Source organism: Bison bison, unplaced genomic scaffold (genome assembly GCF_000754665.1).
Source record: "Bison bison bison isolate TAMUID 2011002044 unplaced genomic scaffold, Bison_UMD1.0 scf7180017864243, whole genome shotgun sequence".
NCBI lineage: Eukaryota > Metazoa > Chordata > Mammalia > Artiodactyla > Bovidae > Bison > Bison bison.
Window position 1 is genome coordinate 3,724,954 of NW_011494815.1, and position 18,873 is coordinate 3,743,826.

Below are 18,873 nucleotides of genomic sequence, written 5' to 3' on the forward strand. Positions count from 1 at the left end.
TAAATACATAGAATTCATTTGCAGAAAAAGCTTAACTGGAACTGGGGTGTTTCTTGAGGAGAGAAGGAAAGTCTTCAAGGAAGGGAACCTTGAGGTATAAGAAGAGGTAGGTGTAAGAAATGACAACCCTTCCGGGCCTTGGAGCTTCCCTGGTGGCTCAGCTGGTAAAGAATCTGCCTGCAATGCAGGAGACCTGGGTTCGATCCCTGGGTTGGGAAGATTCCCCTGGAGAAGGAAAAGGCTACCCACTCCAGTATTGTGACCTGGAGAATTCCATGGATTGTATAGTCCATGGGGTCACCAAGAGTCAGACACGACTGAGAGACTTTCACTTTCCAGGCCTTGAGCAAGAACTGAGTTACAGAAAGCTGTGATTTGGTGATGGTTTAGGATAGTCTGAAAGATGCCAGGAGGAAAGGAATGATATTTAGACAGGGCTGAACATTCAGCAGGTCCTCCCACCAGCAAAGTTAGTAGTTACTCAATAAGCTGACTGAAACATGGGCAAGAAGCAAGTGTCTGGTGTTCAGAGAAGATCAAGGGAGGCATTCTTCTGGAGATATTCCTTGTGTAAGGGTTAGAGATCTGTTTTATGATTAACAAATAATGTCCCTTAGTGACCCACAACTTCTGACTGCAACAAATATTTATTAAAGGTCCTCTGCTTGATTCCAAGTTATGGCCAATGGCTAAAATTTCTTTGGTCTACAAAACTTTGACCATGATATTCACCAACATTATTAACTTTCTCAGTAAGTAAAATAAAACTCAACTTTCTTTCCTTTGTCTGCCTCCTTCCCTCAAAACTCAATGTTAAAAGGTTACATATTACAAAGTATTTAAGATATAATTCCAACAGAGCTCTGCAACAAGAGTTGTGCTGTCTCAAGATAATCAGGTTTCACAGTTCAGGCAATTCAAAATTAACTCACTATTGCTCCCAAACTGATTAAGAACTGTTCACTGGCAACTTAGAGAATCTAAAGAAATCCAATGGAAACAAAAACATTTTGTAGGTTTGCATGTACGTGTAAAAGTTAGATAGCGAAAATGATTTCTGAAAAGTTAAGATACCCACAAATCTAAAGTAGTGGTTGTGGTAACCATTTAGCAATATTAGGTTTGGGGTTTTTTTCTTACACTTCTACTTAAAATGTTTCACCATTATTTTAAAACCTCTGTCAAAAAAATAAAAATCACTAGAGGTTACCAGAGAAGGCATTAAAGACAGAACAACTCTATGCATGCTTCTATTTACCTGCCTTTCAGAGCCCTTAAATACCACTGTGTTAACAAGAAATCTATTTCAAACTGCAGTCTATAGACTAATTTCTATGCAATGCTGTTTTTTAAAAAACTAAAAAATGTTCAACTTCAACTGCTGAAATTCACAGATATCAATTCAATAGAAATGCCTGAAGCATCTTCTGAAATCCTTTGCCCCAATACTCTTTTCTAATCCCGATGTGCCTTTCCAATCACAACAAAAGTAAAAAAAAAAAAAAAGCAAGCAAAAGCACATGTGATATCCATCACATGTCCTTTTAGCATCAATCTCATTAAGGAGGCAGAGAACAAATTTGTTTACTTTCTTCCCTATCCGTTGACTAAACATTTTTTTAAAAATTATTTCCCAACTGATGTCTTATAATGAAATGTGCTAGAAATGTAAACACTGGCCTTTCTGTTCAGGCTTTTATATTTCAGGAGCAGCAGGTTCACTCCTGATGTCTTTGACATCATTGGTTCTGCCCATCAAATAGAATTCTTTGTTGGGAACAAGATTGACAAAATGAGCAAGGCGGTTGGACATGGCATAAAAAGCTGAAATTGCAGCTATATCCCAGGCATCTTCCTGGTTGAAGCCATGCACCTCGAGCTTTTTGAAATGGTCATCTGTTATGTCATCAGCTTGGGAAATAGCAAGTGCAAATTCCAGCATTGCCTTTTCCCGGGCAGGGAGGTCAGACTTTCTCCAGTTGATACAGACCTGTAAGAAAACACACAGAGGCAGAATCTCTGTCCATCACAACATAGCCAATAAAACACATGGCCTAACAAAAGAAGCATTAACGAAAAAACCTAAGTCAAAGTAAAGAGGTGAAGTGAGGCCAAAATAAACTTTACAGACAGGAAGTATCTTGGTCAAGTTCAATATAATGCAAACCTGGAACTCTAGCTCTGCCAGGAAATCTTTGCTCACTCCAACTGCAAGTACTTTTTTCTCCTCTAAACACCCATAGCATCAAAAACCTCGGAACCAAGATTCAGAGACTCCTAATACATAAGGGCCTGCAAATATCAACCTTTTTGTATGAGAAAAGTGAAGCTCAGATAATTATCCCTTTATCCCCACTTAAGTATCAGCTATTAATTTGCAAAATTAATAGCTGATACTTAAGCAATGACTATGTGCTAAGAATGTGCTCAATGCTTCATATTCATTATCTCATTTAATTCTTATAAAAATCCTAGGAAGTAATGTTTTTTATTAGTCACTCCCAATTTTACTGGCAAAGAAACTGAAGCTCAAAGAGTTCACACACTTTCCCAAGGTCACACAGCTAGAGTGGCAGAGCTGGGATATGAATCCAAGTATATTTGATTCCAGTGACTATACTGATAATCATTACCCTTACTAAAGCAAAATACTGGAAACCATTAATGACCTGGGGTTTCCCTGGTGGCTCAGACAGTAAAGAATCTGCCTGCAATGCAGGAGACCTGAGTTTCAATCCCTGGGTCAGGAGAAGAGAATGGCAGCCCACTCCAGTTTTCTTGCCTGGAAAATTCCATGAACAGAGGAGTCTGGTGAGCTACAGCCCATGGGATCACAAAGAGTCGGACACAACTGAGTGACTAACACACACACACACATACACACACAAACTACCTAAAAATCGGAAGAACAGTTGAGCAAATGGTGTGATAGTACATCCTATGATCATTAGGGAGACTATGTTTGAGACTGGTCCTGGATGAGCACAGTTCTGGTGAATAAGCAGGCGGCTCTGAGAAGGGCAAAGGTGATGATATACCTGTCTTGTTTAGCTTTTGGCTGGCAACAGAGGCCCTTGGAACAATTTTCAAGGTCTCCACTCAGGTGGGGTCAGGAAGGAAGGTTGGAGGATTAGAAAAGACTGATGACTCTCCCTCAGGAATAAATGCATAGAACAGAAACATCTGTTTCTGAAGAAACATCTGGCTCAGAAGATCAGGAATTTCACTGTAGGGATGAGCAGGGTTTTGTAAGCTTGGTGACAAACCCATGTTTACTGTGTCTTTATCCTCGGTTCATTTCTCTGGGAAGAATTAGCACGACCTCTGACATTCAAACAGCCTGACTCTGGATGAAACAAGAGTAAGCTGCTGGCTGGGGGGTTGAGACCCATTTTACAACCAGTCTTGGTGGGAAAGAGCAAGTAGGGGCAGTTCCAGAATGGGAGACTGACAAGCCCAAGCTTGGGGCCAGCTGTACGAAGTAAAAGAAATCTTAAATCACCAGTCCAGGTTCAATGCATGAGACAGGGTGCTCAGGGCCAGTGTACCAGGATGATCCTGAAGGATGGGATGGGGAGGGAGGTGGGATGGGGGTTCAGGATGGGGAACACATGTACACCCATGGCTGATTCATGTCAATGTATGGCAAAAACCACTACAATACTGTAAAGTAATTAGCCTCCAATTAAAATAAATTAATTAAAAAAAAAAACTGTTTAGAGCCCATTAGGAATAACTAGTGGATAGACTAAACTCACAAGGGCTTCCCTGGTGGCTCAGACAGTAAATAATCTGCCTGTAATGCAGGAGATGCAGGTTCAATCCCTGGTCGGGAAGATCCCCTGGAGGAGGGCATGGCATCCCATTCCAGTAGTCTTGCCTGGAGAATTCCGTGGACTGAGGAGCGTGCTGGGCTACAGTCCACAGAGTCACAAAAAGTCAGACACGACTGAAGCAACTGGACATGCACGCATAGACTAAATTCATACTGGAAAATGCATACTATACAATGTAGCAGAGAGAGTGTAAACTTTGAAAGTGGACTCTGCCATTCTAGTTGTGCACCCCACATTAATTCCAGGTCTGAACCTCAAAGGTAAAAGGGTTATAATAAGGTTCAACTTAGGGAGTTGTGTGCATTTAAGAGAATGTCAGGTCTGGCACAAGGCTAGAGCTTAGCTATCCCTTCGTCCCAAACATCACGTGCACACAGAAGCAGGTGGGCACAGGAATGGGAAACTGTCATGGGGAGGTGGGCACTCACCTGGTCAGAGAGCACTGGGTTCTTCGAAAAGACCCTGTACAGGGCACTGTGGACAACCACGCTATATGAGCACCTGTTGGCCAGGCTGGTCACCAAAATGATGAGTTCCTTGTCAGCTCTGCTGAGCTGGCCTGGGGAGGGAGAAGAGAGAAGAGCTGCCGTAAGCCTGGAGAGCAGCTCAGAGGAACCTAAACAGGCTCAGCCATATTTTAGCAAGTTGCCCACCTATCTGCTCACTTATTCATTCCCAGTCCTGTGCTATGAGCTAACCTTTTTTATTTTCTTCACAATACTTAACACTTTCTGAAGTCAACTTGTTCTTTTAAGTTGTTCACTGTTTTCTCCTCTTTGGAATATACTTGAAAATCTATGCATTTTTCTGATTCGTTCACCACTGTATACCTAGAGGAATGCCTAACAGATAATAGTTGCTCAGAAAATACGTGAATGAATTACTAATTCAAGAAGTATTTTCTTAAAAAAAAAAAAAAAAGTATTTTCTGAGGCCCATCAGGTACTAGACACTTTTTGAAAAGGAGGTTAAAAAAAAAAAAAAAGACATTTTCCAACCTCAGGGGCCATGCTACCTCTAGGTAGAGAAAGGCAGAGAAGGGGAGAGTCCACTTTGGTACCTGGTACCATCTGGGAACTTTAGATAATCTTCACAACAGCTCTGTAGAGGAGGTATTAATACCATTTTACTAGTTAGAAAACCAAAGCACTGAGACATTTAAGTACTCTGTTGAAGCTCACATCATGATTTATGGCAGAATCAGATCTGAACACAGGACCTATCTCTTCCCTCTAGGATGGAGAGGCTGAGGCAGTTGTGGAAGATACAGCAGACAGCACTCTGCATGCCACTGGAAAAGGACAAATGAGGGAGGCTGTGGGAGGTCAGAGGAGAAAGAGTCCCTCATAAGTGAAGGCAGGTGAGATGGACTTTGATGGAAAGTTCAGATTCACAAAGCATGGATAGGAGACAAGGCAGCCCAGAGGCAGAGTAAAGTGTGATCCAAGTTAAAAAGGAGAGATATCATGAGGCTGGAGTGCTTTGGAGAGTAAAGCATAATTCACAGTTCACTTTGACTTGAATGGACAGAACATGAAGAGAGGCTGAAGGAAATGAGGCTGGGAGGCAGGCTGGTGTCAAGCCATAGAGAGTCATGGTGACAGGCTGCCTCCCATCTCTGCTGCTCACTCTTCCTTTAATAATAAAATCCCTTAGTTTTATCTGGGCACATGGCCAGAGAGCCTCCCTTGCAGCTAGATGTGAGGCAAGTCTAGCCAATGGGAGGTAAATGGAACTGATGGGTGTGGCTTCCATGTCATGACCATAAAGGAAGGGATATGTGTCTACACATACCCTTCTTTCTTTTTCTGCAGGTAGTAGTGGTAAATCCACATAAGCATGTAAGCAAGGGCAATTCCAGATAGCAAACAACACTACACTGCCCCTCAGAAGCTCATGTGAGACTACAGGAGAGACAGAGAGAAAAATACCTTGTTTAAATCAATGTGTCTTTGGTCTGAGCAACAGCAGCCTAACCTGAATCCTAAGCAAGAAATCCATGATTACTGGTCTAAAGTCCTTGAACTTTATCCAGGGTGTTGTAGGGAGCCAGAGAGGGCCTTTGAGCACAAAGAAAGTCGAGCCAGTTATTATCTAACTTATTTCCGTTCTATACCTATAACCATCAAGTAACATTCAGACCTCAGTGTCAGAATCCAGACAATGTCTCTGCCAGCTCCAGTCCTTCTGAGCTTCTCCCTAGCTCCAGAGTAATCTGGGACTATGTGGGAATGAACTCTAGCAAGCAGGCACCTGGATCTTATCTAAAAATGACTTAGCACTTCCCCCGTGCCCCCCACTTACCTGTTTTCTTGTTACAGATCACATTGTAATAAGCAAAGAAGGCTCTGAATTCCAATGGCCGGTGAGACAACACTTTAAATACATTTGGTAAAAATCCTGTCTGCAGGGAAGGAGAGAAACAGGGAAATGTAAAATGACAACTAAGAACAGGATTGGCAAATAGTAACTGGTAGTTCCCATACTGTCTGCTGAATGCCAGATGCAGTCTTAAGAAGGCCACAGCCTTGTGTCAAAGCACAACCCACACGTCCTTTCACGTTTTAGGGGATTATAAGGGTTACTTCTAAAGGCATATGTAATTTCTTTTTAGTAAGGCATTTTATAAAATTTAGAGAGTTGTATGTAAACTAAATGATATTTCTTAGAATTTAGGCTATACTTATTACCTCCCTTTTCACAGAGGGGCTGATGGTGCTCATTTATTTCTAAGAATTAAATCAGTAACAAGCCTTGATATTAGTAAAGTTCTGTAAAGTTCTTTCATACATCCAATCTCATTTTTTCTTCTCTACAACTCTCTAAGGTAGGTAAGGCAAGGATCATTATCCCAGTTTACAGATAAGGAAACTAAGGCCCAGAGAGGTTGACTGACTTGCACAAGCCAAACCAAATCTAAGAGGCATGTTTGCGATTTTGACATTGGGTTTTCTTTTCTTTTTTAAAAAAAGATATTTATTTACTTATTTATTTGGTTGCTCTGGGTCTTTGTGGCACATGGAATCTCTGATCTTGGCTGTGGCTCAATGGCTTAGTTGCAGCACACAGGATCTTTAGTTGTGGCACGTGAACTCTTAGTTGTAGCATGTGGGATCTAGTTCCCTGACCAGGGATGGAACCCAGGCCCTGTGCGTTGGGAGTACAGTCTTAGCCACTGGACCACCAGGGAAGTCCCTCAGTATGTTTTCCAATGGAATGCTATGGCAGAAAACTATTGACTGCTTCCCAGTAGCCATTTCTTTCCTCTTCCCTTGACAGTGGATACTGGACATTGTTCAGATATCAGATTGCCATGGGCTCCAGGGAAGGTTAAACCCTTCCCCAACCTCACTGGGTGAATCCTGATTGATCTAAACCAATTATAGTGATTCTATTCTACTTGTCAGTGATTGGCCTAGGAATGGGCATGTGACACCATTATGCCAAATGAGAAATGAAGGGAAATCAGCTGGGAGACTTCTCTCCCCAAAAGGAATATGAGAAAAGGGTGTGACCTCCACATCCATTCTAGGAGCTATGCAAGGACGTAATGTTTGCTGCTGTTATACCCAGGAACCAGGAGGTCACAAGTCTGAGCACACAGTTCTCATATCAAGGAAGTCAGAGCTAAAAAAGGCAAAGAACTTGATCCTTGATATCACTGAGCAACTGGATTAACAATCCAGAAATCACCCTGTGTCTGGACCTACTGTTAATACAAGACACTGAATTGTCCTTGCTGTTATATCAACTGAATTGGATTTTCTGTTATCTATAGCTGAAAGCACTCTAACTGATAATAGAAGCTAAAGTTCATTACTGATCTAGAAGACATGGTAAAAGAACCATTTATGTCTGCTGAGGCAGGAGCTAGGGAAGAGGTGATGATGTGAGGAGGTACAGACAGGTACTGAGAGAGAGGCTGGGGGCTCCAAACCTTTCCCACCAGAGCAGCTGGGTTTCTATATACTTATAAATGGATTTACATACAAGATTCTGTCTGGAAAAAAAATCCACAAAGTTTCAGCACCAAGTTTCAAAAACAAAGTTTAGAGTAAATGTCTGCATTCAGACAAGGGTTTTATAATTTGACAATATAAACCATCAACTTTAAAGAGTACCCTTGGACTTCCCTGGTGGTCCAGTGGTTAAGAATCTGTCTGCCAATGCAGGGGACACAGGTTCGATTCCTGGTCATAAAAGATCCCACAGGCCTCAGGGCAACTAAGCCTGTGTACAACTACTGAAGCCTGCACACCTAGAGCCCCTGTTCCACAACAAGAGAAGCCACTGCAATGAGAAGGCTGCATACTTAGCTCCTGCTCACCCCAACTAGAGAAAGTCCACATGCAGCAACACAAAACCCAGCACAGCCAAAAACAAATAAATAACAAATTTTAAATAATAAAAAGTATCCTCAAGAAATAATTCTGGGATGTTCAAAAAGATATCTGTATAAACATGTTACAAGTCACAAATATCCAAGATTGGGAGATTGCTGAAATAAATTAAAACATCCCTATTATACAGTGCTATATCATGCAGCCATTAAACATGATGTTTTAACCCAGTAAAGTGTTCATGTTAACATGATCTCATTAAAAGAGTTACATGTATATTTATTTTAAAAAAATAGGGAAGAAGTGCTACAAGTGACTGACTTTGGTGGAATTTTTATTTTTGAAATTTTTGCTTATTTTTCTAATTTTTCAATACATAATTGCAGGAAGATCAAGGTACCTCTCACATTTACTGAAGTATCTGGCACGTATCTCATGGTTCTATCTCCACACCATATTATGGCGCTAAAGGGAGCTACAGGTCACAGTGGGCAGAGAACTGAGTGACAGAGTTCCAGAACTTAAAATGGTGTGCCTAAGACAAGAGGAAAAAGTGCATGTTCTTCTGACTGGGAACCCCAAAGGAAGGGCTCATGCACAGTGGGAACTTGGGCAGACCGCGGCAACCAGTTCCAGGGATTACACTCCAGCAAACAAAGGTCTGCACTGGCTGTGGCTCTCTGCATGAGGCAAATGTCTCACCTTCTTTTCTATCTCCTCCATGAGCTCTAAAATGTCAAAAGGCAGGTCCTTTTTGTAGGGAATGGGGTAACGGCTGATGGGTTTGCACTTCTCTTCCTGCTGCTGAGATTCATAAAGGCGCAAGTTCAGGGTCACCAGAGGCAACTTCTTCCAAAATTTATTGGTCACAAGGCGAAGAAGAGACTGAAAGGAAACAAAGACAAGATTGGAATGGGCTACTAAAGGAATGGCTTGGATAGCTTGTTTGTATATCTGGACTTAAAGAAAAAATGGTACCTCCGGGGTCAATTCCCATTAACTACAACCAATTCTTGAGCAATCATGAAATGGATTCTGAGCTCAACAAGAAATAATGCTGTAATCCATTGATAATGTCTGACATGAGAAGAGGATATTGAGGGCATGATAGTCCAAATAACATATCTACAATGCTTGCCTTAAAGCCCAGCTCAGATACCACCTAATAACAATAAAACCTCCTGGGGTTCTTCAACACCATGAAGACTTTCTGAAGCCTTTTAAGACTACCAAATGATGGCCAGGATTTATATATATCATCTGCTGCCAACAGCAATGACAATAACTGTCATATAATGAGCACCTAGTATGTGTCAGGTTTTCTGCATACACTCCCCCAAACTCCCAGCAATCCTGTACTTTACAGATATGAAATCTAAGGATCAGATGGATTACGTCACACAGAGATAAAATTCAGGTCTATCTGACTCCAAAGTCTTCATTATTCTCACTTTACAATCCTGTCTCTTAAAAAAGAATCTAACTAAAAAATATAGAAAACTAAAAACTTTACATTTATTCTAAATGAAAACTGAGAAAAAGCAACATAAACCTAAAAGGGCAACCTCTTTATTTTTTTTACATTAAAAAAATTATAGTTGATTTACAATGTTGGGATAATTACAGCTGAACAACAAAGTGATTCAGTAATACACACATACATGTATACATACATATATATATATGTACACACTTTTTAATACTTTTCCATTATGGTATATGATAACATACTGAATATAGTTCCCTGTACTATACAGTAGGACCTTGTTGTTTATCCTTTCTATATATAAAAGTTTGCATCTACTAACTGCAGCTTCCCACTGCATCCCTCCCTCAACCCCCTTCCCCATGGCACCCACCAGTCTGTTCTCATGTCCATGATTCTGTTTCTAGATGGGTTCATTTGTGTCATATTTTAGATTCCCATATAAGTGATATCATACGGTATTTGTCTTCTCTTTCTGACTTTCTTCACTTAGAATGATAATCTCTAGTTGCTGCCAATGGCATTATTCTTTATAACAACTGAGTAGTATTCCATTGTATATATGTACCACATCTTCTTTATCCATTCACCTCTCAATGGACATTCCCACATCTTGGCTACTGTGAAGAGTGCTACTATAAACATAAGGATGCATGTATTTTTTTGAATTACACTTTTATCTGGATATCCCAGATAATCCCAGGAGTGGGATTGCTCAAACATATGGTAATTCTATATTTAGTTTTCTAAGGATCTCCATACTATTTTCCACAGTGACTGCCCCAACTTACATTCCCACCAACAGTGTAGGAGGGTTCCCTTTTCTCCTCATCCTCTCTGCATTTGCTATTTGTAGACTTTTTAATGATGGCCAATCTGACTGGTGTGAGATGGTACCTCACTAGAGTTTTGATTTGCATTTCTCTAATAATTAGAGATTTTGAGCATCTTCTCATATGCCTATTGACCATCTGTATGTCTTCTTTGGAGAAATGTCTATTTAGCTCTTCTGTTAATGGGTAGCCTCTTCATGCATTTTACCATACAAGGTTCTAAAATGGGTGCAAGAAAACAAGATTATGCTTTCCTAGAAAACTCAGTCTGGTCAGTAATCCAACTGTGAAAGATAGTATAATATAGGGCTGTCTGAAGCCTAACTGCCTGGGTCCAAATCTTGACTCTGCTACTTATGTGCTATGTAACCAGAGGCACACTACTTCTCTGTCCCTCCATTTCTTCATCTATAAAGTATGAATTATAATAATACCAACTCATAGAGCTGTTATGAGGATTTAATGAGTTAATACACACAAAGCTCTTAAAACAGAGCCTTGCACTTAGTAAATATTGTGTATTAAATAAAGTGTTACAGGTTTAAAATAAAGGTGTGATTAAAGTATATTGGGTACATTATGGATCTATCAATTGACATTTGCCTATATATTCAGTATGAGACCCACAGAAAAGATCTGGACAGCTCCCTTCACAGAACCCACCTGCCAATACAGGAGACTTAAGGTCTGATCCCTAGGTCAGGAAGATTCCCTGGAAAAGAAAATGGCAACCCACTCCAGTATTCTTGCCTGGAGAATCCCATAGACAGAGGAGCCTGGCACGCTACAGTCCATGGTGTTGCACAGAGTCAGACACAACGGAAGCAACTTAGCAACTTCACATCCTCTGGGGACCCCTGATGGGTTCTATCTACTGTATGTAGCAGCCTACCTGCCTGCCTTTCACATCTGACACCTCACCTATGTGCCAGCATATACATCCTACTAAAGGGGAAGGCCTAGGCTGTGAAACTCTGTAGCTTTTCTACCTTAGTTTTCCCTACCCATTAGCTAGGGTGGAGCAAGTATCTGAGTATCCAGGCCACAGACTGGCCACTGCTCCATGAGGCTACTAGGACAAAAAGCTCTGCCCACATAGATTCATACTCTTTGGGATCTGAACTGGGAAATCAGGAGTGAGCTAGCTGGCAATGAGAGCCGGAGCTGAAAAGTCATGAGGTAAAGCCAGGCCACTGAGGTCATGCTGGTCAGTTATGCACCAAAGGAGCAAGAGAAAAATCAGGAGTAAATGGCAGCTATGAGAGGGAGAAAAGACTCAGGATAGAGGGTCAGGAAGAACACTGGTGGTAGGAGGAGATGCAGACAGACAAAAAGAGGTAGGACTGAGAGCAACTGAGACTTGTTCATGACACAGTTCCCAGGGTCTGGCTGCAGAGGTCCTCTGAGGTACCCAATGACCTCTCAGTTTCAGTTCACACGTAACACGATGCCTACTTTTACAATACTTGAGACAGGACTTACGCATTGCCAAGAAAAATCAGAATGACAAGAAAGAGAAAGCAAACATGTCTTCTCAATCGATGAACCTTCTCTAACCCAAAGAAAACAAGGGAATCAGAAGTAAAGAGCTCCTATCACATAAGCTTATTTCAAAAATAAACAAAAAGTAAACACTCATAAAATGCTTAATACATGCCTAATATTCTGGCTGCTTTATCTATATATTATTTCAAGATATGTCGGCACTGTTCTTGTTCTCATTTTAGAAATGAGAAAACATTTCTCATTCTCTGTGCCATCTCAAAATAGGCACAGGAAGGATAAGTCACAAGAGCCTACAAGTCACAGAGCAGGATTCAACCCCAGGCAGCCTACCTCCCATGTCCACGCTTATAATCTTTGTGCTGTGTTGTATATACAAGCTCATTGCCAAGGACAACTACTACTTTTTTTTTTTAGTCCCTAAATCCAAACTAATCTATAAATGTCAGGTCTTGTCCTCCTATTCCCTTGAATGAATGAATGTGAATGTGCAGTCACTCAGTAGTGTTCGACTCTTTGTGACCCCATGGACTGTAAGGGACCTATTCCCTTAAACACTTTCAAAATTTTCATTCTGAACCTTGGATAACCAGAATACTATTTTAAAAGAACGACTTCCATTAGTACTTCACCAGGCTTATTGGCAGGAGCTTTACAGGTATTGTCCTCTGAACTTTAAATGTCACCACTGTATATTCCTCCACTGGGGCACACCAGACCTCAGCTACCATGAATGAGTTCAGGATCAGCACTGTCACAACTTTTTCAAGAGAAGCTGGAAGTTGAAGTTCAAAATAAGACCTGCTGTCTGCTTGATGATGCAGCAAGAAATAGGACACAGGACTATGCACCTAGCATACCTAGCACAGCAAGGAAGCACCTCCTGTGATTGCGGGTAAAATCAGAAAACACAGCCACCTCCATCTTCCAGTTTCTCAGGGCACTAAGCCCCAGATGCTGGACTTTTCACCTGGAACAGTCACCTCTGAACTGTGCACACTTCTCTGTGGAAGTGGGGAGGGGGCAGCTATGTCCTTGATTCTGTGATTCTATGTCCTTGACTCTTTGCCCTGCTTGTTTGCCAGCTTGATACTACACTGAAATAAAAACAACATAAAGGTGATATTATTCTTTCCAATCTTTGAACTCATACTGGGTGTTCTGGATTGGCTCATCAGAAATTTTCAAGTAAAATTGCCTGATTATTAACTGTTGACTCAATTGTTTTTCCCATGAGTACAGATGTGGCAGGACTGGTGGCCACTGGGGTTCTATTTTGGCTACATGGAAGTTCACTATAGTAGTCTGCCAACTTTTATGTTTGGAATCTTCCATAATAAAACAAATTTAAAACGATAATTAATTATTTTTTAAAAACCTGTAGGACAAACACATATTTTTAAAAAGTCTGTAAAATGTTAGCTTACATTTTCTAATGTAAAAAGCCAACTGATGAAACCATCTGAGGTATGTACACAGGCACAGTACTTGACATTAGATGAGTGTAAAATGACAGCTGTTATTGGTGAACTATAGGTTAAAACTTTAATTCTGTAAAAATATCAGATACTTCATGATTCTAAAATATAGAGACTGGGTTCCATTTTGTTGTTGCTGGTCAGTCGCTAAGTTGTTTCTTGACTTTTTGTGACCCCATGGACTGCAGCATGCCAGGCTCCCCGTCCTTCGCTATCTCCCGGATTTTGCTCAAATTCACATCCATTGAGTTGACGATGCTAACCATTTCATCCTCTGCCACAGCCTTATTCTTCTGCCTTCAACCTTTCCCAGCATCAGGATTCCACTACCAGTGTAGTTCAGTTCAGTTCACTCAGTCGTGTCTGACTCTTTGCAACCCCATGGACAGCAGCATGCCAGGCCTCCCTGTCCATCACCAACTCCCAGAGCCTACTCAAACTCATGTCCATTGCATCAGTGATGCCATCCAGCCATCTCATCCTCTGTTGTCCCCTTCTCCTCCTGCCTTCAATCTTTCCCAGCATCAGGGTCTTTTCCAGTGAGTTGGTTCTTTACATCAGGTGGCCGAAGTATTGGAGTTTCAGCTTCAGCATCAGTCCTTACAATGAATATTCAGGACTGATATCCTTTAGGATGGACTGATTTGATCTCTCTGCAGTCCAAATACTCTCAAGAGTCTTTTCCAAAACACAGTTCAAAACCATCAATTCTTCAGCACTCAGCTTTCTTTACAGTCCAACTCTCACATCCATACATGACTACTGGAAAAACCATAGCTTTGACTAGACAGACCTTTGCTGGTAAAGTAATGTCTCTGCTTTTTAATATGCTATCTAGGTTGGTCATAGCTTTTCTTCCAAGGAGCAAGCATCTTTTCATTTCATGGCTGCAGTCACCATCTGCAGTGATTTTGGAGCCCCCCAAAATTAAGTCTCTCACTGTTTCCATTGTTTCCCCATCTATTTGCCATGAAGTGATGGGACCAGATGCCATGATCTTAGTTTTCTGAATGTTGAGTTTTAAGCCAACTTTTTCACTCTCCTCTTTCACTTTCATCAAGAGGTTCTTTAGTTCTTCTTTGCTTTCTGCCATAAGGGTGGTGTCCTCTGCATATCTGAGGTTATTGATATTTCTCCCAGCAATCTTGATTCCAGCTTGTGCTTCATCCACCTTGGCATTTCACATGATGTACTCTGCATGTAAGTTAAATAAGCAGGGTGACAATATACAGCCTTGACATACTCCTTTCCCGATTTTGAACCAGTACAGCACAATCCAAAAAGAAAAAATCGGTACACTGGATATCATCAAAATTTAAAACATGCTTCAAAAGACACCATTACAAAGATGAAAAGACAATCCACAGACCAGTAAAAAATATTTGCAAATTATATACTTGATAAGGGATCTGTACCCAAAATATATTTTTAAATATTTTATAATTCAATAAGAAAGCAAATAACACATTTTAATAGTGGGTAAAAGATGTGAATAGACATTTCACCAGATTAGTCATACAAATGGTCATTTAGTACATGAAAAGGTGCTCAACATTATTACTTATTTGGAAAATTAAAAATAAAACCACAATGAATTAGTATTTCATACCCACTTTAATAAAAAAGACAATAACAAGTATTAGTGAGGATGTGGAGAAACTAGGACCTTTATATACTGGTGGGAGAAATGTAAAATGCTACAGCATCATTAGAAAAGTTTGGCAGTTTCTTAAAAAGTTAAATATAAGTTTATCACAAGCCCAGCAATTCCTATCATAAGTACTCTATCCTAGAGAAATGAACTTATACATCCACAAAGACTTGTATGCAAATGCTAACAGTATTATTCATTAGAGTCAAAAAGTGAAAACAACCCCAATGGCCTTCAACTTGTAAACAGATAAACAAAATGTAGTGTATCCATGAAATACTGGGTTGGCAAAGAAGTTTATTTGGATTTTTCCATAAGATATTACAGAAAAACCTGAACAATCTTTTTGACAAACCCAGTAGAATACTATTCAGAAATAAAAAGCAATGAACTACTAATACATTCTACAAACACAGATGAACCTAAATAACATCATGCTAAGTGAAAAAAACCCAGACACAAAGAAACTACATGCTGTATGATTCCATCTATGTAAAGTGTCCAGAAAAGGCTAGAGAGACAGAAAGTGGGTTAGTGGCTGTGTGGAACTGGGGTAGGACAGATGTTGATCACAAATGGACATGAGGGATCTTTTTAGGGTGACTGAGGAGAAGGCAATGGCACCCCACTCCAGTACTCTTGCCTGGAAAATCCCATGGATGGAGGAGCCTGGTAGGCTGTAGTCCATGGGGTGACTGAGGGTTGGACACAACTAAGCGACTTCACTTTCACTTTTCACTTTCATGCATTGGAGAAGGAAATGGCAACCCACTCCAGTGTTCTTGCCTGGAGAATCCCAGGGACGGGGGAGCCTGGTGGGCTTCTGTCTATGGGGTTACACAGAATCGGACACAACTGAAGTGACTTAGCAGCATCAGAGGTGATCTAAACCTGGATTTTGGTGATGGTTGCACTACTAATACATTTACTAAAACTAACTTAATTGTATATTTGAAGTGCATGAAATTTATAGTCTGTATAGCAGTTTCAAAATCCTGCATGTATGGGGGGTATAAAATATCATGTTTAGTTTTAGAGTGAGATTTGGAAAAGGTTTTGCCAGAATGGAAGACGAGCAAACTTCTGTACCCTGCCATAGTTTTGTTTTTGCCATAGTTGTTTTAAGACTCCGATAACGAAGTAATGCCTGGAGTCTGACCTAAGTGTACAGAAGAAGAGGTGGTTGCCTCTTGGGATAGGGACTAGAGGAACTTTTCTCATCTTCCCATACTGAAACTCTTTAACTCCCCTTCCCCCTACCCCTGGCAACCACCACTGTTTTTTTCCTTTGAAAACCATGTAGACTTTTAAAACTCATCACCTACATTATTTAAAGGAAAATTAGAAGTGAGACACACATTTTCAAGGGTGGGAACCATGTTTTTCCTCAAATATATTGTTTTTAGCCTAGAGCAAAAGTAAACTAAGTAGTTCCTGCAGGCATATGTGACATAAAATATTAATTAAGCTAGAGAATTATCTGACAAGAGTAAGGCAATGGGGCTCTTTCTGGTATAAAACTCCTTCACAGGTATAGAAACTCCTTCATGTGACGACTTTAATATACCAGTTTCTGCATCCCAGGGGTGTGCATAAATTTGGTAGTTTCAGTAGAGACAGATGCAGCATCTTTCTTTTGCCTGTAGATATCCAGTTGTTCCAACACTACTTGGGACAATAGTACTGGAAGATTTTTCTTCCCCCAAAGAATCGTCTTGGCACCCTTGTCAAAAACCAATTGACCACAATTGTGAGGGTTTACTTCTGTATTCTCAATTGTATTCTGCTGATCTACATCTATGCTTATGCCTCTGGCTATCTTAATTACTGTAAGCTTTGTAGTAAATCTTGAAAACAGAAGTATAAATCCTCCAAATTCATTCTTTTTCAGTTTTTTGGGGGGAGGGTGTGGTGCTTCTCTAGGTCCCTTGCATTTCTATCTAAGTTTGAGGATCCATTTATCAAATTTTGCAATGAAGACAGTAGAGATTTTGACAGGGACTGCTTTAAATCTGTTTATCACTAATTCATCTGATCCATGAACATGAGGGTACCTTTCCATTTATTTAGACCTTTAATTTCTTTCAACAGTGTTTTGTAGTTCCCAAGGTTTTAAGGTTCTTTCTTTCATTAAATTTATTCCCAAATGTTTAATTCTCTTTCCTATTGTAAAGCAGATTCCTTAGAATTTTATATATACCAGATCATAGCACCTGCAAGTTTTACTTCTTTCTTTCCAATCTAGATACCTTTAATTTTTCTTGCCAAACTGCCCAGGATAGAATCTTGAATACAACGTTGAATAGAAGTGAAGAGAGCAGACTTCCTGGTCTTGTTCTTGACCCTTGTTCTTGAAAGAAAGCTTTCATTCTTTCACCATTAATTATGATGTTAGCTGTGGGTTTTTCCATAAATGTTCTTTATTAGGTTTAAATGGTTCCTTTCTAATTCCAGTTTATTGTTTTTTATCATAACAGGATATTGGACTTTTCCATATGCTTTTCATCCATGTACTGAGATGATAATGTGGATTTTATTTTATTGATATGGTGTATTATATTGATTGATTTCAGATGTTAAAAGAGCAGGTATTCCTGGGATAAATACCATTTAGTCATGGTATGTAACCTTTTTTGTAGGTTACTGTATTCAGTTTGCTAGTATTTTTGTGTTTATATTGATAAGGAATACTGATCTATGATTTTCTTTTCTTGTGATACCTTTCACTTTGATATTAGGGTAATATTGGCTTCATAAAATGAATTAGGCTATGTTTCCTCCTCTTCTATTTTTGGGGTAGAGTTTGTATTAATGGCTATTAATTCTTTAAATATTTGGCAGAACTCATCAGTGAAGCCATCTGGGCCCAGGCAGACTCTATCTTACTGCTATTACTGATGAATTTATTCATCTTAAAACCTCTCATGAGACTCCAGGCCAGTTATCAATGTATTGCCACTCAGCTCTAAAATCACCCTTCACTGCCTGCTCTGAGAAAATGGATCTGGGCCTTTAAAACATTTTTCCTTTGCTATCATGAAGACAACCTTTGTAGGCAGAATACCCTGCAGAAGCACTGCAGAAGGAATGAGATTTGGTTGGTAGTTCCACTGTGCTCTCTGGCATATTCCTGCAGTACCACAGCTTCTGCAGCATCAGCTCCTGTTTGGTTTGGTGGGTGCAATCACCCAGCAGTCAGCAGTTTCCCCTAGCATGCAATTAGGCAGTTTTATAACAGATGCTTCCAAGAAACACCTCCCCAGGAGTAGCTTTCCCTCGCATCCTAGAAATGCCAGCAAGTTCTGAAGGGTTGATTTCCAGCAAGTTCCACTGGCACAGATTTATTTCTTTATTGGCTGTGGTGGGTCTTCATTGCTGCATGTGAGCTTTCTCTAGTCGTGGAGAGTTCAGGCTTCTGATTGTGGTGGCTTCTCTTGTGGAGCATGGGCTCCACATGGCATGTGGGCTTTGTAGTTGCAGCTCCTGGGGCTCTAGAGCACTGGCTCAGCAGTTGTGGTGCATGGGCTTAGTTGCTCCGCAGCATGTGGGACATTCCAGGACCAGGGATTTAACTAGGTGTCCCTTGCATTGCAAGGTGGATTCTTAATCACTGAATCACCAGGGAAGTCTGGCACAGATTTCTAATGACTTCCTGCCATTTAACAAGCCATAACAATGTCCTATACAACAAGGTCTCAATCAGGCCAGGCCAGTGAAGAGAGTTTGCTTAGGTGAGCTAAGTACTA

General features: G+C 40.5%; 1 protein-coding gene across 1 annotated transcript in view; it reads right to left on the reverse strand.

Annotated features, from left to right (window-relative positions):
* Positions 1 to 1,696: 1,696 nt before the first annotated feature.
* Positions 1,697 to 18,873, reverse strand: part of LOC104993737 — an 18,551-nt gene continuing 1,374 nt past the window's right edge. Inside the window, exons 2-5 of the mRNA XM_010847114.1 lie at positions 8,879 to 9,061; positions 6,141 to 6,240; positions 4,265 to 4,395; positions 1,697 to 1,990 (exon numbers count right to left, since the gene is read on the reverse strand). Of these exons, the coding sequence (XP_010845416.1) occupies positions 1,697 to 1,990; positions 4,265 to 4,395; positions 6,141 to 6,240; positions 8,879 to 9,061 (708 nt within the window). The remainder of the gene's footprint in view (positions 1,991 to 4,264; positions 4,396 to 6,140; positions 6,241 to 8,878; positions 9,062 to 18,873) is intronic.